The 23,269-nt window shown below is 44.3% G+C and overlaps 1 protein-coding gene across 1 annotated transcript in view; it reads left to right on the top strand.

Moving 5' to 3' along the window:
* Positions 1 to 23,269, top strand: part of LOC143655539 (uncharacterized) — a 42,659-nt gene that overhangs the window by 6,394 nt on the left and 12,996 nt on the right. Inside the window, exon 2 of the mRNA XM_077126775.1 lies at positions 18,344 to 18,491. Within this exon, the coding sequence (XP_076982890.1) occupies positions 18,344 to 18,491 (148 nt within the window). The remainder of the gene's footprint in view (positions 1 to 18,343; positions 18,492 to 23,269) is intronic.

The raw sequence follows: 23,269 nt of genomic DNA, 5'->3' as shown, positions 1-23,269 counted from the left end.
AAATACCAACTCAAGTGGGAAAGAATAATCTCTCCAGCAAATTGTGCTTAGATCTCCATACCATTAACAAAATAAAGTCAACAGGCATCAAAGACCTAACTGTAAGAGCCAGAACTATAAAACTTCTAGAAGAAAATGTAGGGAAGCATCTTTAGGACCTTATGTTAGTTAGACGATGGTTTCTTAGACTTTATACCCAAAGCATAAGCAACAAAAGAAAAAAATAGATAAATGAGACCACATCAAACTTAAAAACTTTTGTACCTCAAAGGACTTTATTATGAAAGTAAAGCCACAATCTAAAACAATGGGAGAAAATATTTGGAAACCATACAAGTAAAGAAAGTTTAATATGTAGAATATATAAGTATAAATCCTTTAACACAGCAATAGACAGCCCAATTAAAAGACAGGCAAAGCCTTGAATAAACAGCTCCCCAAAGAAGATGTACAATGGCCAAGGGTAGATGAAAAGATTCTCAGCCTCGGTCACCAATAGGGAAATGCAAATCAAACCCACCATGAGGACCACTGCCTACCCACGAGAATGGCCACTACTAGGAAAAGGGAATATGTGAAATGCTGCAGCCCCTGTAGAGGACAGTTTGGCATTTCTTCGGAACTAGCAATCCTACTTCCGTATACATACAGAACTGAGAAGAACTGAAGGCAGGAATTGAACAGATAGTTGCACACTGACATTCACTGTGGCATCATTCACAAATTGCCAGAAGATGGAAGCAACCCGAGCGTCCATTGACCGATGCATGGAGTAGCAAAGCATGGTCAGTTCACGCGGTGGAATGTTACTGAGCTGTGAAAAGGCATGAAGTTCTGGTCCATGAAAGAACAGGGAGGAATCTTGAGGACGTCATGTTGAGTAAAAGAAACCAGACACAGAAGGGCAAACGCTGTCTGAGCTTACTAACATGAAATAATTAGAATAAACAAACTCGTGATGCAGATCTAAAATCTACATTACAGAACCGGACAATGAGTAAGGAGTTAACACTAAGCTTACACGGTGTCCGTTTGGGGTGACAGAAGTTTTGGTAAATGAGTGGCGGCGGGGGGTGCAGGGAGCACAGCGTTGAGAACATAATCAAAACTCTGAAGTGCATTTGAATACGGTTTAAAGGGGAGACGTTAGGTTGTCTATGTGTTACTACAGTAAAATGAATAGAAAACCCATGGAACTGCACGACACAAACTGAGGTAACCCATAGGCTATGGTTAATATTACAGTGATAAAAAATGTGCCTTCGCCATTTTCACAAATATGCCACACCAATGCAAGGTGTTAGTAACAGAGTGGTGTGTGGGGGTCCTGTGTTCTCTGCATGATTGTTCTGTAAGCCCACAACTTCTGTTATTAATAAAACAAATAAAATAAAACAATAAATTAAGAAGGAAAGCTTTTACCAGCACCTGATAAGAGTTACTGCTCTTACTTCTGTTACAGAGCATCCCTCACCATACAGTTTTTGGCTCTAAGAAAGCACATACATGAAAAGGGGTGATTTTTTCCCCACGAACATCAATAACTTACAAGGGATCAAAAAGCAACAGTTCAACTAAATGCGCCTTAATAGTATTCTGCTCTGCAGAGCAGAGATCCTTAGTTAATAAACAATCAGGGAGTACCCTGGGGAAGCAGGGAAATGCATAAAGATAAAGAATTTATAAACACCAATTGTTCTGAAGTTTTTGAAGTACCAAGATCTGGTCTATAATTTATAAGTTTGGGGGGTTTAAGAGGAAATAGGTGGAATAAAGAACAAAGCAACTGAATGCTTTTAAAACTACTCCGTCGCACCGTTGTAATCACAAGGAAACGTGTTTCTAACTTCAATATTTGAAGGTTCAGTATTTGATTTGGTTAATTACTTTGAGAGTTATTTGATTAAAGATTTCTTTCAATTCAGCTTGAGGATTTGAAGAGCTTTCAAAATTCGTATATGTGATGTTTTATTGCATCTTTGGATCAATAGTTTTTCTATGTAAACATATTTTCCAATTTCATAGAGTCAAAGAAAAATGCGTGTTTCAATTTATTGAAAAACTTTCTATCACATTGATCATTAAACAGATCCAGCTGCAAATTCCGTCTCCCATACTGACGAGAATGGCGACCATGAGAAAGTGACAGACTCTGTGTGGTTTAAACGTTTCTGCGGCCATCAAATGCTCTGACTTACGTGGACTTCCTACTATGTGCCTAGGGCAAGGAAACAGCTCAAAACCACGCCAGCTTCCCTTGCATCTTTTGTCAACTTCTATTTGACCAGTAATTTGGATTCTAATCCAGTCCTTCACATTATGTCATCACACTATTTTAATAATCTTATCTTTGATAAAAACAAAACATTGATCATCCTTTTTGAAAGTCCAGCTGAAATTTTGTTGCTTGCAAACTCGAACTGATTGCTTCCTTCTTTTATTCCTGAATGACCTGAAAAGTCTTCATTATTTCTTCCTGAACTTTATTAATTGATAAGGTTTCTACATCTTATGACATTGTACTTTAGGTTGACATATGATTTTTATTAACTAGCCTGCCATTTATTTTCATCTGTGGTGTAAGCATCCTTCTCAACCCATGTGTACCCTACTTCCTTCAGGTTCCAAGATGGTTCTCTAAAGAATACAAGGACTTCTATTTTCCTGATTTTACTAACTAATCACATTGTTTCTCTCGTAGAGTTTTTTTTTCTTACGATTTTCCTAAGTGAATGAAAACTTAGGATACATTAATTTAAGCTTCTGGCTAATTAAAAAATATATAAAAATGGACAATTAACATTAATCCTGAATTTTTCTCTACAAATGAGAACAAAAAGTTCTCACTCTTTGTGGTAGGCTGTTATTTTGGTGGCCACTCAGACCCACCACTCTGGGATTTCACTTCTTGTGTCGTTCCCTCACGCATTGGCTCTCCGCTTGGTCTTGACCCATCTGTGGCCAATGGACATTAGCCAGTATGACTCAAGTGGAAACTTGATGGACATGGAGGCTTGTTTTCTTGGAATAATTTCTCTTGGAACCAAGCTGCCATGTTGTGAGAACACCCAAGAAGCCGTATGAACAGGCTGGCACAGGGGAGCCCAAGGCCCCTGGCCAGCAGCCCTAGCAGAGGTCTGGCGGACACTTGTCGGCAGGTGAGTGAGCCCTTTCCAAGCGGGTCTTCCAGCCCCACTTAAGCTGCTGCCGCTGACAATATCTGGAGCAGAGGCAAACTGTCGCGGCTAAATCTTGACCAAATTGTAGAATTGTGAGCAAATAAATGATCTGCTGTTGTTTAAACTTCTGAGTCTTAGGATGGTTTGTATGTAGCAATAGATAACTAAACTACACTAACATGCCCATTTTAGGCAATAGTTTCTCCCTTCCTCTTGTGCCCTCTTCTCTTCCTCCACCTCGTTCTCGTACACATCGCCTCCTTTTCCTTTTGTGACTCATATTCAGGGAATACTGTCTGCCAGCAGGACCTGCAGAGCCCCTGCTCTGAAGGAGCTTGCTTTATCCTCCTGCCACCTTGATTCATTACTAGGATGTCAGAAACTTTGACAGATTTAAGTCTGACTTTCTCCTCCCTTACAGAATGCTAAAGTGTTAACAGATAAAAAATGCTCAGCCCAGGAGGAGAAGTCAGTGAGATATTAGCCCATCTTCAAAGAGAGTGATGGGCAAAGATGACAGAAGAAATGAGACCTTACATGAGCTGCTCTCCTACTTAGCAGACAATTCTTGCATGCACATCTTATCTGAGGGGAGAAGCTCTAGACTGTCCTTTCCTCGTTGGGTGGCGAGCGGCATGGCCCTCAGCAGGTTCGGTGATGCCAGACTTCCCCGCAGGATGTTTCCTGGCACCTCCGTGCTGGAAGGAATGGTTCTCCTCAGCACAAACCAAGCCTGTGACCCCTGCCCAGACCCTGTGCTTGCTGGTGTTTGAGAGAAGGTAGGTTCCGGCAGCTGGGGGCAAGCCTGTGTGGTCAAGCAGCCCTCGGGTTCCAGTTAAAGAGAAAAGAAAATGGGTGGCAGGTTCTGGGGTCCTCCTAAGCTGAGTAGCTGGGGAGAGGGTGCTCTTCGGAGAGCCTGGAAAGCAAGGAAAACGTAGAAGAGAGTTTATCGTACTATAAATACCTCATGTAACTCCAAAGCAGAGAAATAGCTGATCATTTTATCAATCGAAGATTAAAATGTTTTCCTTTTTAATCCATAGAGGTTCAGTACAATATAATAGCTGCAAGAATAAGTGCTGGGTTCAGGCTTCTTGAGCTCTTAGTGCTTTTCCACTATTTGCTGGTGTGTGACCTTGGCCCGGGTATTTAATATGGCTAAGCCCCATGGCTGCAATCTGTAAGACAGGGAAAATAGTAGTGCCTAACTCGTGAGGTTTTTTTTTGTTTTTATTTATTTATTTATTTATTTATTTATTTTATTAATTAACAGAAAAAAAGAAAAAAAGAAATTAACCCAACATTTAGAAATCATACCATTCTACATATGCAATCAGTAATTTTTAATATCATCACATAGATGCATGATCATCGTTTCTTAGTACATTTGCATTGGTTTAGAAGAACTAGCAACACAACAGAAAAAGATATAGAATGTTAATATAGAGAAAAAAAATAAAAGCAATAACAATAGTAAAAAAAAAAGACAAACAACCAGACAGACAAAAACAAAACAAACAAACAAACAAACAAACAAAACCAAACAAGCAAAAAAACCCAAAAACCTATAGCTCAGATGCAGCTTCATTCAGTGTTTTAACGTGATTACTTTACAATTAGGTATTATTGTGCTGTCCATTTTTGAGTTTTTGTATCTAGTCCTGTTGCACAATCTGTATCCCTTCAACTCCAATTACCCATTATCTTACCCTGTTTCTACCTCCTGCTGGACTCTGTTATCAAGGACATATTCCAAATTTATTCTCGAATGTTGGTTCACATCAGTGGGACCATACAGTATTTGTCCTTTAGTTTTTGGCTAGACTCACTCAGCATAATGTTCTCTAGGTCCATCCATGTTATTACATGCTTCATAAGATTATCCTGTCTTAAAGCTGCATAGTATTCCATCGTATGTATATACCACAGTTTGTTTAGCCACTCGTCTGTTGATGGACATTTTGGCTGCTTCCATCTCTTTGCAATTGTAAATAACGCTGCTATAAACATTGGTGTGCAAATGTCCGTTTGTGTCTTTGCCCTTAAGTCCTTTGAGTAGATTCCCAGCAATGGTATTGCTGGGTCGTATGGCAATTCTATATTCAGCTTTTTGAGGAACCGCCAAACTGCCTTCCACAGTGGTTGTACCCTTTGACATTCCCACCAACAGTGGATAAGTGTGCCTCTTTCTCCGCATCCTCTCCAGCACTTGTCATTTTCTGTTTTGTTGATAATGGCCATTCTGGTGGGTGTGAGATGATATCTCATTGTGGTTTTGATTTGCATTTCTCTAATGGCCAGGGACATTGAGCATCTCTTCATGTGCCTTTTGGCCATTTGTATTTCCCCTTCTGATAGGTGTCTGTTCAAGTCTTTTTCCCATTTTGTAATTGGGTTGGCTGTCTTTTTGTTGTTGAGTTGAACAATCTCTTTATAAATTCTGGATACTAGACCTTTATCTGATATGTCATTTCCAAATATTGTCTCCCATTGTGTAGGTTGTCTTTCTACTTTCTTGATGAAGTTCTTTGATGCACAAAAGTGTTTAATTTTGAGGAGCTCCCATTTATTTATTTCCTTCTTCAGTGCTCTTGCTTTAGGTTTAAGGTCCATAAAACCACCTCCAATTGTAAGTTTCATAAGATATCTCCCAACATTTTCCTCTAACTGTTTTATGGTCTTAGACCTAATGTTTAGATCTTTAATCCATTTTGAGTTAACTTTTGTATAGGGTGTGAGATATGGGTCCTCTTTCATTCTTTTGCATATGGATATCCAGTTCTCTAGGCACCATTTATTGAAGAGACTGTTCTGTCCCAGGTGAGTTGGCTTGACTGCCTTATCAAAGATCAAATGTCCATAGATGAGAGGGTCTATATCTGAGCACTCTATTCGATTCCATTGGTTGATATATCTATCTTTATGCCAATACCATGCTGTTTTGACCACTGTGGCTTCATAATATGCCTTAAAGTCCGGCAGCGCGAGACCTCCAGCTTCGTTTTTTTTCCTCAAGATGTTTTTAGCAATTCGGGGCACCCTGCCCTTCCAGATAAATTTGCTTATTGGTTTTTCTATTTCTGAAAAATAAGTTGTTGGGATTTTGATTAGTATTGCATTGAATCTGTAAATCAATTTAGGTAGGATTGACATTTTAATTATATTTAGTCTTCCAATCCATGAACACGGTATGCCCTTCCATCTATTTAGGTCTTCTGTGATTTCTTTTAGCAGTTTTTTGTAGTTTTCTTTATATAGGTTTTTTGTCTCTTTAGTTAAATTTATTCCTAGGTATTTTATTCTTTTAGTTGCAATTGTAAATGGGATTCGTTTCTTGATTTTCCCCTCAGCTTGTTCATTACTAGTGTATAGAAATGCTACAGATTTTTGAATGTTGATCTTGTAGCCTGCTACTTTGCTGTACTCATTTATTAGCTCTAGTAGTTTTGTTGTGGATTTTTCCGGGTTTTCGACGTATGGTATCATATTGTCTGCAAACAGTGATAGTTTTACTTCTTCCTTTCCAATTTTGATGCCTTGTATTTCTTTTTCTTGTCTAATTGCTCTGGCTAGAACCTCCAACACAATGTTGAATAATAGTGGTGATAGTGGACATCCTTGTCTTGTTCCTGATCTTAGGGGAAAGTTTTCAATTTTTCCCCATTGAGGATGATATTAGCTGTGGGTTCTTCATATATTCCCTCTATCATTTTAAGGAAGTTCCCTTGTATTCCTATCTTTTGAAGTGTTTTCAACAGGAAAGGATGTTGAATCTTGTCAAATGCCTTCTCTGCATCAATTGAGATGATCATGTGGTTTTTCTGCTTTGATTTGTTGATATGGTGTATTACATTAATTGATTTTCTTATGTTGAACCATCCTTGCATACCTGGGATGAATCCTACTTGGTCATGATGTATAATTCTTTTTATGTGTTGTTGGATACGATTTGCTAGAATTTTATTGAGGATTTTTGCATCTATAATCATTAGAGAGATTGGTCTATAGTTTTCTTTTTTTGTAATATCTTTGCCTGGTTTTGGTATGAGGGTGATGTTGGCTTCATAGAATGAATTAGGTAGTTTTCCCTCCACTTCGATTTTTTTGAAGAGTTTGAGGAGAGTTGGTACTAATTCTTTCCGGAATGTTTGATAGAATTCACATGTGAAGCCATCTGGTCTTGGATTTTTTTAAGGAAGTTTTTGAATGACTAATTCAATTTCTTTACTTATGATTGGTTTGTTGAGGTCATCTATTTCTTCTTGAGTCAAAGTTGGTTGTTCATGTCTTTCCAGGAACCCGTCTATTTCATCTAAATTGTTGTATTTATTAGCGTAAAGTTGTTCATAGTATCCTGTTGTTACCTCCTTTATTTCTGTGAGGTCAGTAGTTATGTCTCCTCTTCCATTTCTGATCTTATTTATTTGCATCCTCTCTCTTCTTCTTTTTGTCAATCTTTCTAAGGGCCCATCAATCTTATTGATTTTCTCATAGAACCAACTTCTGGTCTTATTGATTTTCTCTATTGCTTTCATGTTTTCAATTTCATTTATTTCTGCTCTGATCTTTGTTATTTCTTTCCTTTTGCTTGCTTTGGGATTAGTTTGCTGTTCTTTCTCCAGTTCTTCCAAGTAGACAGTTAATTCCTGCATTTTTGCCTTTTCTTCTTTTCTGATATAGGCATTTAGGGCAATAAATTTCCCTCTTAGCACTGCCTTTGCTGCGTCCCATAAGTTTTGATATGTTGTGTTTTCAATTTCATTCACCTCGAGGTATTTACTAATTTCTCTTGCAATTTCTTCTTTGACCCACTCGTTGTTTAAGAGTGTGTTGTTGAACCTCCAAGTATTTGTGAATTTTCTGGCACTCTGCGTATTATTGATTTCCAACTTCATTCCTTTATGATCCGAGAAAGTGTTGTGTATGATTTCAATCTTTTTAAATTTGTTAAGACTTGCTTTGTGACCCAGCATATGGTCTATCTTTGAGAATGATCCATGAGCACTTGAAAAAAAGGTGTATCCTGCTGTTGTGGGATGTAATGTCCTATAAATGTCTGTTAAGTCTAGCTCATTTATAGTAATATTCAGATTCTCTATTTCTTTATTGATCTTCTGTCTAGATGTTCTGTCCATTGATGAGAGTGGGGAATTGAAGTCTCCAACTATTATGGTATATGTGTCTATTTCCCTTTTCAGAGTTTCCAGTGTATTCCTCATGTATTTTGGGGCATTCTGGTTCGGTGCGTAAATATTTATGATTTTTTTGTCTTTTTGTTTAATTGTTCCTTTTATTAGTATATAGTGTCCTTCTTTGTCTCTTTTAACTGTTTTACATTTGAAGTCTAATTTGTTGGATATTAGTATAGCCACTCCTGCTCTTTTCTGGTTGTTATTTGCATGAAATATCTTTTCCCAACCTTTCACTTTCAACCTATGTTTATCTTTGGGTCTAAGATGTGTTTCCTGTAGACAGCATATAGAAGGATCCTGTTTTTTAATCCATTCTGCCAGTCTATGTCTTTTGATTGGGGAATTCAGTCCATTAACATTTAATGTTATTACTCTTTGGATAATATTTTCCTCTAACATTTTGCCTTTTGTATTATATATATCATATCTAACTTTCCTTCTTTCTACACTCTTCTCCATACCTCTCTCTTCTGTCTTTTCATATCTGACTCTAGTGCTCCCTTTAGTATTTCTTGCAGAGCTGGTCTCTTGGTTACAAATTCTCTCAGTGACTTTTTGTCTGAGAATGTTTTAATTTCTCCCTCATTTTTGAAGGATAATTTTGCTGGATATAGGAGTCTTGGTTGACAGTTTTTCTCTTTTAGTAAATTAAATATATCATCCCACTGTCTTCTAGCCTCCATGGTTTCTGCTGAGAAATCTACACATAGTCTTATTGGGTTTCCCTTGTATGTAATGGATTGTTTTTCTCTTGCTGCTTTCAAGATCCTCTCTTTCTCTTTGACCTCTGACATTCTAACTAGTAAGTGTCTTGGAGAACGCCTATTTGGGTCTAATCTCTTTGGGGTGCGCTGCACTTCTTGGATCTGTAATTTTAGGTCTTTCATAAGAGTTGGGAAATTTTCAGTGATAATTTCTTCCATTAGTGTTTCTCCTCCTTTTCCCTTCTCTTCTCCTTCTGGGACACCCACAACACGTATATTTGTGCGGTTCATACTGTCCTTGAGTTCCCTGATACCCTGTTCAAATATTTCCATTCTTTTCCCGATAGTTTCTGTTTCTTTTTGGAATTCAGATGTCCCATCCTCCAAATCACTAATTCTATCTTCTGTCTCTTTAAATCTATCATTGTAGGTATCCATTGTTTTTTCCATCTTTTCTACTTTATCCTTCACTTCCATAAGTTCTGTGATTTGTTCTTTCAGTTTTTCTATTTCTTCTTTTTGTTCAGCCCATGTCTTCTTCATGTCCTCCCTCAATTTATCGATTTCGTTTTTGAAGAGGTTTTCCATTTCTGTTCGTATATTCAGCATTAGTTGTCTCAGCTCCTGTATCTCATTTGAACTATTGGTTTGTTCCTTTGACTGGGCCATATTTTCAATTTTTTGAGCGTGATCCGTTATCTTCTGCTGGCATCTGGGCATTTAGTCAGATTTCCCTGGGTGTCGGACCCAACAGGTTGAAAGATTTTTCTGTGAAATCTCTGGGTTCTGTTTTTCTTATCCTGCCCAGTAGGTGGCGCTCGTGGCACACGTTTGTCTGTGGGTCCCACCAGTAAAAGGTGCTGTAGGTCCTTTAACTTTGGAAAACTCTCGCCGTGGGGGAGGTTCGCCAGCTGAAGTGGCTTGGAAGAGTGCCAGCCGGCCTGGTGTCCGAAAGGGGAGGGTCGCCGGCCGCCACAGCCTGGGAGAGTGCCCGTCCGAATTTCCTAGTCGGCCCGGGGGACCAAGCGTGGCGGGAGGGCGCCAGCCTCTGCGGCCCGCCCGGGAGAGTGCACCGTTCCAGCCGGACCGGGGAGTCACGTGTTTGGAAGGGACCGCCCCGGTCACCGTTCTCCATGGCCTGGGGATTTCCGATCCAATTCTCTCAGTTGGTCCGGGGGGCTGCGCGTGGTGGGGGCGCCAGCCGCCGCGGCTTGTGGGGACCGCCTGTCCAATTCTCCCAGCCGGCCCGGGGAGGGGGAAGGGAGGGACTCCGGCCGCTTGCCGCCCCGCCCGGTGAAGGCCGCGCCCCTCGGCGATCTCACCAGAGCGGGTTCTCTCAGCCAGTCAGCCGTTCCAGAATGGGGTACGCTGTCTTTTTTATCTCTGTCGTGGCTCTGGGAGGTGTTCTGTATCGTTTCTGCTCCCCTAGTAGCTGTTCTGGAGGAGAAGCTAAGATCCGCGCATCTTACTAAGCCGCCATCTTCTCCAGAAGTCCTAACTCGTGAGTTTTTAAGAACAGCAAATGTGATTAGCAAATGCTCAATAAACATTACCTATTTGCTCATTGAAACCATAGCATTTTCTTTCATTGGTTAAACATGTTTTTAGCTTTGAAAAGCAGGAGGGGTCACCGTTTCCATTCTATAGTCAGACTTCTTTTAGATGTGTTCTGTTTTATTGTTTTCATAAGAAAAGTTTTAGCTTCATGTTTGAAACTTCTAGCTTCATAAAACTTTTATTTACACTAAAAGTATATTTCAAAGCCATATCTCATGGCCTTTTCATTTGGGAGCATTTACATTATCTGCATGGCCAAGATTTACAGTGAGCACCCTGCCCAATTCATTACAGTCGTGAGGTTTGTGAGGCAGCTTTGAGGCTCCCTGCCTGTGGGGAGGTTTTAATCAGCCGTCGTTTTTTAAAAAACCTGTTCGCTTAGGGAGTGCCAGGTCACTGTTTTAGGGTTGGTATTTACTAAAGTTCAACGTTATGGAACGTTACCAGCTCTTTATTGTTAAGTCAGATATACATGCCAGTCAGTTGATAGAACTTGACAAATTCGGTATTTCTCTTTCCTCTGTTCCTTCCCTCACCCTCTTTCTTCCCTTCTTTCTTACAGACTCCCCTTCTTTTCTTAACTTCTTTTCACTCCTCTCTCTTCTCTATATCATGATGAAGCTTCCATCATTTTTCTTTTGATATACTGTATTTTTTTTTTTTTTTGGCCCAGGAAAATGTGGCTAGGAGAATCATCCACATGATCTCTAGAGGTGACCGTGTGAAATGGGAGCTTTCCCACTTCCCCTCTCCATTCAGACCATGATATAAAGACTGGGGCGGCAGCCTCTGTGAGTGCTGGATCCCTTTCCTCTGGCGTTGGGCACGCCACTGGGCTGGTTACCAATCATAAAAGTTTTGGGAAGGTCTGTTTAATTCTATTTCTTACTGGTTAGAAAAATTCTTGTAGTAATAATCCTAGCAACTAAGTTTTATGGTGTCCTTTTAGACCCGGCTGTTAAAACTGGTCTCCTTGGGCATTCTTTAGAGGGATGCAGGCATATCAGAAAGAACTAGGCCCACTGATGTCAGATGAAAAAGTGGGGGGACACGGGTGTGTCTACTCCTCGTAAGCTGCAGAGTAAGTTGGTCCCAAGCAGCAAGGTCACGGCCCCTTCCTTAGAGATACTGAAAACAGATGACACCCAGGTGTTTCTCCCTGTCGACCGGGAGCCGGGCTGCAGAGGTTTACCTTGGAACCTGGAACCTTCTGAGAGCCTAGAGCCAAGATGCCATGCGTCCTTAGGCGTCGATCACACGCCCACCAGAGCTGGGGACTCTAACTAGAAACTGCTTTCCTGGTTTGTAAGTTCTCTTCACCTGTCACTTCCAGGCCAGTGTCCACTCTGTGGGGTTTGCCTGTTGGCACCACCGTCGTGATCTTCTCCAGTCCTGGCACTTTGAGGAATGGGCCCAGTTTGAATGACAGAGTGGGAATTTCAAAGACTTGCTTTGATAAGTGTAAAGAATACCAGTGACGTCCAAAGGACACAAATCCTTCTGTTTTCACGTGTCTACCCAGAGGCTGGGCCCAGGCGGACCATGGGGGGTCTGCACCTTTCTGGCTTCCCAGACGTGAGAGGCGTCGTGTCCCTTGCCAGAGCCTGAGTTCTGGAGTCTGAGAGAGCGCTGTGTGCCTCTAGGGAGCGCATGAGCCACGGCGCCAGGCACGCTTCCTGTCTGTGCAGACATTTGCCCTCCCTGATGGCTCATATCGGTACGTAGCAGCAACTTACCGGGGCTCGTCTGATACAAGGAGCATTGTAAGATTAGGAGCTCTTTTTTTTTTTCAAACTTTTTTATTGTATGGTATGACATATACAAAGCAGAGAAATTAAAAAGCAACAGTTTTCAAAGCATTCTTCAACAAGTGGTTACAGGACAGATCCCAGAGTTTGTCGTGGGCTACCATACCATCCTCTCAGACTTTTCCTTCTAGCTGCTCCAGAATATAGGAGGCTAGGGGGCTTAAATATTTTTTATCATCACAATTGACTTTCTTTTCTTTTTTTTTGTGAAAAATGACATATATACAAGAAAAGCAATAAATTTCAAAGCACAGCACCACAATTAGTTGTAGAACATATTTCAGAGTTTGGCATGGGTCACAATTTCACAACTTTAGGTTTTTACTTCTAGCTGCTCTAAGAGTAAAAGAGATATCATGCAATGATTCAGCACTCATATTCATTTGTTAAGTCCTGCCCACCATGAGGTGCAGACCCTGCTCCACACTCACGAGGGGACAGCCCCACACACCGGGGCAGCTTCCCAGGGGGTCCAGCCTTCTGGGTGAAGGAGCCTCAGACGGTCACAGGGTCTGTGCGTGGGAGTCGGGAGGCCCAGTGAGTCACGAGACCGCGTGACGGGGTGACACTACCTACGTGCGGCCGGCCACCAGGGGCCTGGGCCTCCCCAGCCAGTCTAAGCGCTAAGGAATGTCGTGGGAGGAGCTGGAAGGAGAACCCTGTGCTGTGACGGTCCTCCGCCATCCTCTGAGAACTGTCCCCTAACGAGGGGCTGGGCTGCAGGCCGGGCAGGGCAGATCTGGACATTGGGCAGGACAGGGAAGAGCAGAGGTGGCCCGCAGGCGGGATGTCACCTGTCCAAGGAGGGGGCGCACAGGTGAGGCTGTCTGTAGGCGCCCGAGGACCCGGGCAGAGGCAGTTCCTAGTGCGCGGTGCCAGGGGAGCCAGGCCAGGGGAGCGCGTCCCAGCAGAGGGCCAGCCACCCGGCCTTGACAGAAGCCCCGTCCAGGCGCAGCCACAGGCCCTTGGGGTGGGGCCCTGGGCAGGGAAGGAGTGACAGCAGCATGGCCGGACCCTGCACAACCTTGGGGCTGGGTAGAGGCGCTTCCGGGCACCGGCCAAGCCTGCCAAAGACGTGCTGCGTGTGGGTGGCAGCGGCAACTGGTGGGGAAATACGAACCCAGTGCTCACATAAAAATCTTTTTTTGCCTTTCTCCAAAAGTTAGGGGCATAATAAACGTGTTGTATTTTGCATTTGGTTTGTTAGTAAATTAGTTATGTATGGAATATTTAGAAGGGTGAATTCTGGGTGAAGGTTTAAATGCAATTTTTTTTTTCTAGGATAAACAGGGGAATATATCCTTAGAAAAAAGCTGTGTATTTATACTTGGATACACTACAGAAGTCTAGAGGTCAGGATTTCCCTCAGCTTTATGATGAGGTGTGATCTTGAAATAGTCATTTAAGGCTTTGGTCTGTTTCCTTGCGTAAGACATGCAGATATTGGCACTCACGTTTCCATTATCAGGGCCCTCCTGAGACGAGAGGAACCGCCTACCAGAGCCTTCCCAGCCCAGGTCCCCTCCGTGGCACACAGAGGACGCTCTATGAATTCCAGGGCATGTGAAAGAGGCCACAGCCTTTCTCACGTGTGCGTTTCCCTTGTTTGTCTGTCAGGCTGCGGCTGAGGGGTCACTTGCACTTCATCTCTCGTTCCACACAGTTACCTGAAAACAGTAGGTGCACAATAAATGTTAACCCCATCACTTTCTTCTGTAATGACGTTACTCACGACGTGAATGTGCTAAATGTTTCTCATGGAAACCTACTAAAGCCTCACTAATCTAGATTAAATTGGAGATTCTAGTCTGAATTTTTTGAAAAAATTTTCAGAAATATCCACTATTTGTGAGTGCCCACGGTTGCGAGAGTTAGGTTGTGGCGCTTCTCATTTAATCGATCAGTTTGAAGTTATGATTTCAAATAGCGTCAGTAGTGAGACCCCTTTGCTTCAAACTCAGTCAAACCACTGACGTCCGCGTGGGGCTTCCACGGCGTGAGCTCACCTGGGGGGGCTGCGCTCTTCTTTTTTATTCCATTTGTAGTATCAATTGGCACAGCAGGTGCTTGTCACATAATAAACTGTAGCAAAATTCTTGTGAAAATTATAAAATTGCTCTGGCCTCAGTAGAATGAGGAGTTTTATTCTATTAGGCAAAACAAAGGGGAAGAAGAAAAGGAAAAATCTTTCATTCGTTTTTCCTTTTTGGGCGTCAAATGTGCAGGGAATGTTGGTTTGTTGAATTAAAATTATTCCTTGATTACAGCCCATGAATAATTTGAACACATTTTACAAAGGTTACAACATGATTACTTCTTATGCTAGTTTCGGATAACAGTGCTACATCTAACAGGCGCTTTATTTACGTAAAATAAAAAGCACAGCATTTTAGAATTAAGGTATGAAGGAGCAGCTATTTTATTATCTGTCATCTTTCAACTGTAGTGAATAACCAGAGCTTCATCAACTGTGGAGGCCAGTTTATTTGAAATAATAAAACAGACGTCTATGTTTTATCCATGTTAGCGCATGTGTGATTAGTAGTGACACTTGATGGTGCGTGCTGTGTGCCAGGCACTGTGTTAAGAATTTAACATGGATTAACTGACTTAATTCTCTAAGGTCATTTCACTCCTGTGTGTATTGTTGGGCAGGCAGGGGAGAGCTGGGGGAAGTGGGTGTGGTGGCACAGCCTGGCGAGGTGGCGCAGCCCGGTGCGGTGGCACAGCCGGGTGAGGTGGACGGAGACACGGGCAGGGGAGCACCATGCAGGTGGAGCAGAAGACACAGCTGCCAGGTGCCTGAGACACACACAGGGTGGAACATACCGAAGACAGGAGTGGAGCTCAAGCAAGAGGCTGGTGGCCGTCAGCAGGGGAAGCAGCCACCGTGGGGAGGGGGTGAGGAAGCCGTGGGAGGCGGCTTGTAGCCGGCATGCACGCAGGAAGGGTCTCTCATGCAGACACGATGGGTGTGGGGAGGGGCATGGGCAATGGCCACGAGCAGAAGAATCTGCTGCAAACCCTGAGACTCCTGATGGCTTGGCTGATCCTCCGGGCTCATGGCAGGGGTCATGCAAGACTCAGGCTCGAAAGGCACTTTGGGTCTACATTGTGGAAGCTCTGCAAGATTCACATGAGAAACCTCTATTTTCCTGCAGAGGAAGTGGGGAGCTGTTGAAGGCATCGGAGCAGAGAAGCAACGTGCTGAGAGCAGGTCCTTCTACAGGGAACTGACGGGGGTGCGGGGGTGGCTCAGTGGTAGAGTTCTCGCCTGCCAGGCAGGAGACCCCATTCATTCCCAGTCCATGCATTTCCGAAAGCAAGCAAACAAAGAGAGAAGAAAAAAAAAGTCAACAAATGGTGCTGCAATAACGGGCTGCTCACATGGAAAAAGAATGAACTGTGACCCCGCCATATAGCATGCAAAGAAAAGTGAACTGACTGCTCTGCTCAGGATGGGCTGGAACACAGAGAGCCCAAAGATGGACGGGGCCCTGGAAGCAGCAGGTGAGGGAGGGGCCGGGGTGTGGCAGCACAGGGGGAAACCACGGGCTTTGGAGGCAAACCTCCCCGTACTGGCACCCTTGCTTTCTAGCCAGGTTGTGCCGGGCAAGTTCCTGGCCTCCTCGATGTCAGAGAGGGGATGAGCCCACGTCCGGCTGCTGCTATGCGGGGGCGTGCGGGGAGCCCCGGCCCTGAGCGCCCCCGGAGGACAGCGCCGATGGAGCGGACATCCTGCAGTCACTGTTGTTTCTCGTATTCGATTGGAGGGAGAGGCCTCGGCATGGCTCTAAGTTCCCAGACCTTTCTGATAGGTAGGCAGGATGAGGTCGCCTTTAACAGAAATAAGAAACACAGGAGGAGGGAAAGCTGGGGGCAGGGAAAGATGAGTTCAGTTTAGCACGAGGAGCTGGAAGGCGGCCTTCTCGGTGGACGTGGCACCCTGGAGGAACCTGGGCTGCGGCCGGGCCAGGGGGCACCTCCATGGGGCCCGGCGGGAGAGCAGGCGGCAGCGCAGCTCTGCAGGGAGACACCTGCGTAATGAGTGCTTCGCGGTCAGAGCTGGGTCCTCCCTCCTTCTGCATAACCGGCGCTCGCGGCTGGGCGGGGGAATTTCATCGCAGCCACATAGGCCTGCTAAAGTGCCCGTAAGTGGAATCTCCTGAAGAAGTTATTTTAAGTTAACGTGCGGCCCGACTGGATGAGACGGGGCCCTGATCTGGATGACTGGCTTCATAAAGAGAAAAGAGCGAGAGAAAGCCACAGGGGCAGCTGGAAGCCGCAGTCAGCAGGCACCCGAAGAGGCGGGAGCGGCCGTCGCCATGCGACACGTGGCAGGGACGCCAGCCAAGGAGCCCCCAGGATTGCTGCCAGCCGGCACAGGATGTCCTAAGCCCCAGAGGAAGCAAGCTGCCTCTGAAACTGCGAGGCAGCTAACTCCCACCGCTGAAGCCAGCCTACTTGTCATCACAGCCTGGAAACCGAGGCACATGGCGGTCCCAGCCTCCTGCCTACACATCTGCCCCAAGAGGCTTGGAAGGTAGCCAAGGGCGGTGAGTTGTGAAAATTCCTCTCTGCATCCCAGAAAGGAAAGTGGAATAAGCATTCCCCTTGGGCACCGATCACCCCACAGAGGCTTCACAGCCGCAGCTCTGGCGCTGGGCGGCCTCGGGCCCTGAAGCCATGCCTGGTTTGGGGGGAAGGGGCTGCACGGCGATCGGGCAGGCAGGGGGAAGGGGCTGCACGGCGATCGGGCAGGCAGGGGGAAGGGGGCAGCCGCCGCTTTGCCCCAGCTGGCAGGGTGAACTTGGAACAGTTATTTCCTTGTCTGGGTTTCTCTGGGTATCTTTTTTTTTTTTCCTGAATCAGAGTCCGAATCGGACCAGAACCTGGACCGGAATCAGCATCTCAGCCCATCTGGGGAACACAACAGACAGTCCCCCAGTCACAATGGCAGATCCTCGAGCAGAGTCTCCAGATGGCTGTGCAGGGTGAGAGGAGAGTCTGTGACGTGGAAAAGCCCCCTGTCCGCGTCACGCCTCTCCTGGCAGAGGACTGCCAGGTCCCTTCTTGTCCTCGTGATTTATGGGTCTACGGTTAACTAGAAGAAAACTGTCCTTTTAGCACAGAGAACAGAAACTATAACCCTGCACATACATCGCTAACTGCTTTTTTTCAAAGTCTCCTATGCTCTGATTACATTTTTCATACCCTTTGGCAATCGGCCAATGATTATTGAACGCTTACTATAAGCCACACGTGACTTTAGACACTTTACAAATAAAAAATCACTCATAACACAGAAATGGGAGGTTCTCGTACTGGAGGGGACTTCAGAGCTCATCTGTTCACTGAAGTCCAGAGAGGTTAAGTGATTGGCCCAAGGTAACAAAGCAAATTACATTCAGAACCTGGAGCAGGACTCAGGCCGGCGGTTTGGGATCTGGCACCGTAACTCCCAGGAAGCACAGCCGCCCTGACCTCGATGGTTGGATGGCATTTCCGACGTCAGTCTACACCCGAATTCCCTGAGGAGCTCTGAAAATGCAGATTTGAGGGCCTCTGCCCAGAGAGGTCGGAGAATCTGCCTCTTACAAGCTCCTGGGCCATTCTGATGGAGAAGCCACAGGAACAACCTTTAAGAAAAATACTGAGTTCAACTGGCACGTGATGTCCTTAGAGAACCTGAGGTCTTGTCAGTTAGGCCCACCCCGCGACAGCCACTGGGCCCCCAGCACGGCCTGGGACGGGCCTGTCCCCTCTCGTGAGGATGGACTGTGGCCCTTGGCAGGCCCCATGCCTGGGTCAGCCAGCCTTACGGCCTGGGCCCAATCTCAGGTTGCTGGAGGGGCGGCTTGGCTGGCTCTGCCGGACCCTGAGAAGGGCTCTCGCTTTTGCAGGTGTGGCCCTGTCAGATTTAAGGCGGACACCCAGGAGGCCTGGGCCTTTCCGGTCACTCAAGGCGCAGCTTCTGCGGCGTTCGGAGCCAGGGTGACGGCAGAGCCTCGGCGACATCTGCACACGCGCATTACGACGACACAACTTCAGGTGAGGGCGCGTGTGCTTTCGAAGGTGGTTCTGTTATGCGCGCTGCTTGTACTAGTGAATTCTTGGTGAGCTGTAGCGACTCAAGAGGAACTATCTCAGGCATGGTGAGGAATCAAGAATCCCCGTCCTCCAAACACACGAGAAGTGGGAGTGGGGCGCTGCGCAAGCCTCTGTGCCTCTCCTCTTGCTCGACTCCTGTCCCACGTGCCTCCCTCGTAGACGCCTGTATGGGCTCTAGACCGTGTCCTGTGGCCGGGCCTCAGTTTCCCTAATGAGCACACAGACACGACCCTGAGAACATTTCAGAGTATGTCCTTTCAGGGTTTTTCTTATGCAGAAAGGTGTAATTTAAAATAAATTCAGAATCATAGGGTAAAGATTCTTCTATAACCGATTTCTTGTACTTATCAATATATGACCTACAAAATATGTTCCCATTGCATCTGCTTTTCTGCATAACCATTTTTAATAGCTGACTAGTGTCCTATTGTGGATGTTCATAAAGTCAGAGCGTTTTAAACCTTTTAACATAAAAATATCCAACAAACTTTATTTTAGACTAAAACATATAAATCTGCATTTACTTACCAATCTAGAGAAAAGTCCTTGTCATCATTCTAATTTTCCCCTAGTTTTTTACAGTTGCCCGCTCTCACGTAATTCAACAGCACTTTTTTTTTCTTACAGCTTGATCTAGTACTTCTAAGACATCCAATCCAGTTTTTGGAGAAACAGAATTCTCTGTTATATATAATTTAATTATTGTGGTGTATATATTATCTAACTAAATTAATTACATAATTACAATAAAAGTTATAGCAGCAAAACAGGTTTGGGAACCAATGCGACTATTGGTGACCACAGCACTCGAGTGTGAGTGTGAGTGTGAGTGTGTGGGTTGATTAGAGCAGCCCACTAGCTGTGCGTGCTCAGGGGCTGGACACTCATGCGTGAAGAGTGGGCAGTTATGGTTAATCCAGGGGGCTATTTACCTTTTAAAGAGTAAATCTACCACACAATGTATTTAACCAGTTTCCTATGTTGAACATGTAAAGGGGCTTTTCCTTCACTCTGAAAAGTAATGCATCACTGAAGACCCATGCAGAGAATTCCATGGGTGCTTTCACGATTGTTCTTAGAATCGGATGTGCTGGGTAAACATATACAAAGTTTAAAGACTTTAAATACACATTTTCAAATTCCACTCTAAAACAGCTTTCCTGGATTTGCTATTTTAAAATGCAACTTATTAAGAGATCTTTTAACAGGAGGTCTAATTAAGCAACTAAGTCCATTTTTCTGCATATGGCAGGGATTTAAGTCTGATCCTTTCATTCTAAAACAATGACTTCACTTCTTCCAAGACACGGCAGAAAAACACCTTCCCTTTGTTTCTGTGACAACAGCAACAGTTCCCACAGATGGAATTTGTTTTTCATCTAGTAACTCAACCCATTCGGTTTTAGGATGTGGCCAGGAAAAATGAGCCAAAAAATGCAAGATTAAGGCAACTTGATTCTTAAGTTGTGTATACAGTTCAGCTCTGGGTTTGGCTGAAACAAACGGTTTCCATGGTTTGGGAGCTTTTGTTGTAGCGACAAGATCCTTGGGCCGCAGTCCGTGACGCGCAAGAACCTGGGCAGGGACATCTGGAGCCTTGAGAGCAGACACGCCAGGTCAGGGGGGGCCTTGGACGGGTCTCCGGAATGTCCCCCGTATCCCCAGTGCAGGCTGGAAGTAAAACAGCCATCAATTTCTCTCCAGAGTTTTTCCATTGTTTGGAACTTCCCAGCGGGAGGATTCAACTCGTTCGTGTCAACAGGCCTGGAGCCGGGCGGCCGGCAGAGCGCACGGCTCAGACCAATATTAACTCCCTATGTTACTGTGAACTTGAAGCAACTGCTCTCTCCTGACTCCCCACAGTACTGGGATGGGGAGCGGGTGCCAGCGAGAACATCTGTCACCCCAAGGCTGTGTGACAAGGTCACGGCGCGTGAGGCCTGAGGACGAACGCTGGAAACCGGCCCTGGCGCAGGTGCCGGAGCCGAGGCTGAAGCGCGTGGCGGAACCGGGTTCCCTGTCGCAAGGGCTGGGCACACGGGACCTGGGCCCGAATGGGGAGGACCACGAAGGCCACGCCAGGGGATGGAGGGCCGCGCCGGTTCTGCTGAGGCCATGGGCACTGCTCACGAGGGACCCGTCCTCGCGGGAGCGTGGCTGTGGGCGGACTGGGCTCAGGCCGGGGCTGGGACGGAGTGGGCCAGGGTGGGCTGGGCAGGGGCATCTGCAGACGGCCGTGGGAAAGCAGGAGGTTCACCGGGACGGGAGGCAGAAGGAGGAAGGAGAGCAGGGCAGTCCGAGGGCCCCTCTCCCGACGGGCAGGCAGTCCTCAGACTCAGAGATGGGGGGCTAGGAGGGCCCCTGACTCCCTCTTGAGTCTCTTCCAATTGCTCCTAAAGGCTTGAAATGCCCCAGTGGAAATTTGCTTTTTGGGGGGCTGGGGGAGGGGAATATATACATATACTTTTTGAAATTATTTTTGAAATGATAGATGCAGAATACATATATGCAACACATACAAGACTGAAGAAAGAACCCATGTACCTGATTGAATAAAAATTGTCTGTCATCCTCTCTGAAGTCTTCTGTAAACTCTTCCTTCTTCAGAAATTATTATCCTGACTCTGTGTGCTATTCAGCAATTCATTTTAAGATTTTATTTCGTATTTATTTCTTTCATATTTATTTCTCTAAAAAAATGCATAGTTCAGTTTTCCCTATACTTGAGCTTTATATAAATGGAATTATACTGTATTCTGCAACTTAAAAAAAACAATATTATATATTGGGATTCATCTATGTTGCACGTGTCTGTAGTTCATTGTCTTTCGTTGCTAAGTAAAATTATATTGAATGAATATGATGTGATCTTAAAACTTATTGGATCACTCATGAACACTTTGGTTGTCCTTAGATTTTCGTTATCACTTAACATCACTGCCAGGAATATTCTGCAGGTCTTTTGGGGCACATGCACTAAAGTTTCTCAAGGATTATTCCTTTGGGAGAAGAAGTGGGATATCCTATGTTATTTATAAAATGTCAAATTATTTTCCAAAGTGTTTGCACCAATTTAAATTCCCAACACGGTGTAGGCGTGCCCTGGTAGCTCAAGTCTGACACTTCACATTGTCAGAACATCAGCTCTGCTTTTCTGGTGGGCATGACAGAAGATTGCATGGTGCTTTTACCTTTACTTTCTCTTAAGGCTAGTAAACTTGACATTTTTCATGTTGATTGTCCATTTATATTTTCTCTTTTCTGATATGTCTCTTCAAGTTTGCCCTTGTTTTTGTTTGTTTATAGAATTTCTTTATGTAGTGTCTGGACGTTTCATTCTGTTAGTTGTATTTGTTGCAGATGCCTTCTCCCAGCTGGTGGCTTGTATTTCCACATTCTCTTCCGAGAGTTTCAAGTGTTCGGTGGTTTTCGGTGTATTCGCAGGTCATCCGTCCAGCCCCTTAAACACGACCACAGTCACTTCAGAACATTTTCACCACCTCAGAAAGAAACTCCGTACCTTTTAGCCCTCCCACTTCTATTTCCACATTCCCTCCCAGCGCTCAGCACTCACTAATCTACCTTCTGTCGACAGATTTCCTTGTTCTGGACTTCCGTGTGAAGGAATCCTATAATACGTGAACTTTTGTGACTGGCTCTTCTTTCACTCTGCAATACTATTTTAAAAGTTCCTCCGAATTGTAGCATTTATCAGTACTTCATTTCTTTTTGTCACCACGTAATATTCTGCTGTGTGGATATACCACATTCTGCTCATCCATTCTCTGTTGACGGAAATCCGTGTCATTTTCATCTTTGGAATATTATGAATCATGTTGCTGGAAACATTCAGTTACAAACTTTTGTGTAGACATTTCTTTTGGGAATATGCTTAGGAGTCGAATTGCTGGGTCATACGTAACTAATGTCTAATCATTTGTGGAGCCGCCAGATTGTTTTAGAAAGTGGCCGTACCATTCCACATTCCCACAGGCAGTGTGGGGAGGTTCTGATTTATCCCCAGCGGTGCTTGTTCTTGGACGCGTTTGGATTCTGGCCGCCCTGCTGGGCATCAGGTGAGTCTTACCTGATTTCAATTTGCATTTCCTTGAGGACAAATGCCGTGAGGCATCTTTTCCTATGCTTATTGGCCATTTCTGTACCATCCTTTGAGGAAACGTCTATTTGAATCCTTTGCCCATGTTTAAATTGGGTTATATGTTTCCTGTAAGGGTTCTTTATATATAGATTCAAGTCTCTTCCTTATCAAATATGGGATTTATAAACATTTTCCTCCATTCAGTGGGGGGTCTTTTCACTTTTTTGATGTTGTTTTTTGTAGCACAGAGGTTCGTACTATTGATGCTATCTAATTTATTAACAGTTTCCTTTTATTGTTTGTGCTTTTGGGTCTAGAATTCACGTTTATATACAGATTCAATTTTATTTTTTTCTTAGGGATCACTAAATGTCCCATATCATTTTTTTTAACAGTCCGTCCTTTCTTTAATGATGTGCAAGCCTGTTATCATCACTTTTTCTCTTACATACACCATAAATGCTTTATTTTATTTTATTTTTTTTTTGCTTTAGACATTTATCTTTTAGAACAATTAAAAATAAGGAAATACGCCGTTCCTACTTGCCTGCATATGTATCATGTCACCCACTGTTCATTTCTCTGGGCCTAGCGAATCTCTCTGGCATGACCTCCCTTT

This window comes from Tamandua tetradactyla, chromosome 14 (genome assembly GCF_023851605.1).
Source record: "Tamandua tetradactyla isolate mTamTet1 chromosome 14, mTamTet1.pri, whole genome shotgun sequence".
Taxonomy (NCBI): domain Eukaryota; kingdom Metazoa; phylum Chordata; class Mammalia; order Pilosa; family Myrmecophagidae; genus Tamandua; species Tamandua tetradactyla.
Note: the sequence above shows the minus strand (reverse complement) of the source record. Positions and strands in the feature narration are given on the sequence as shown.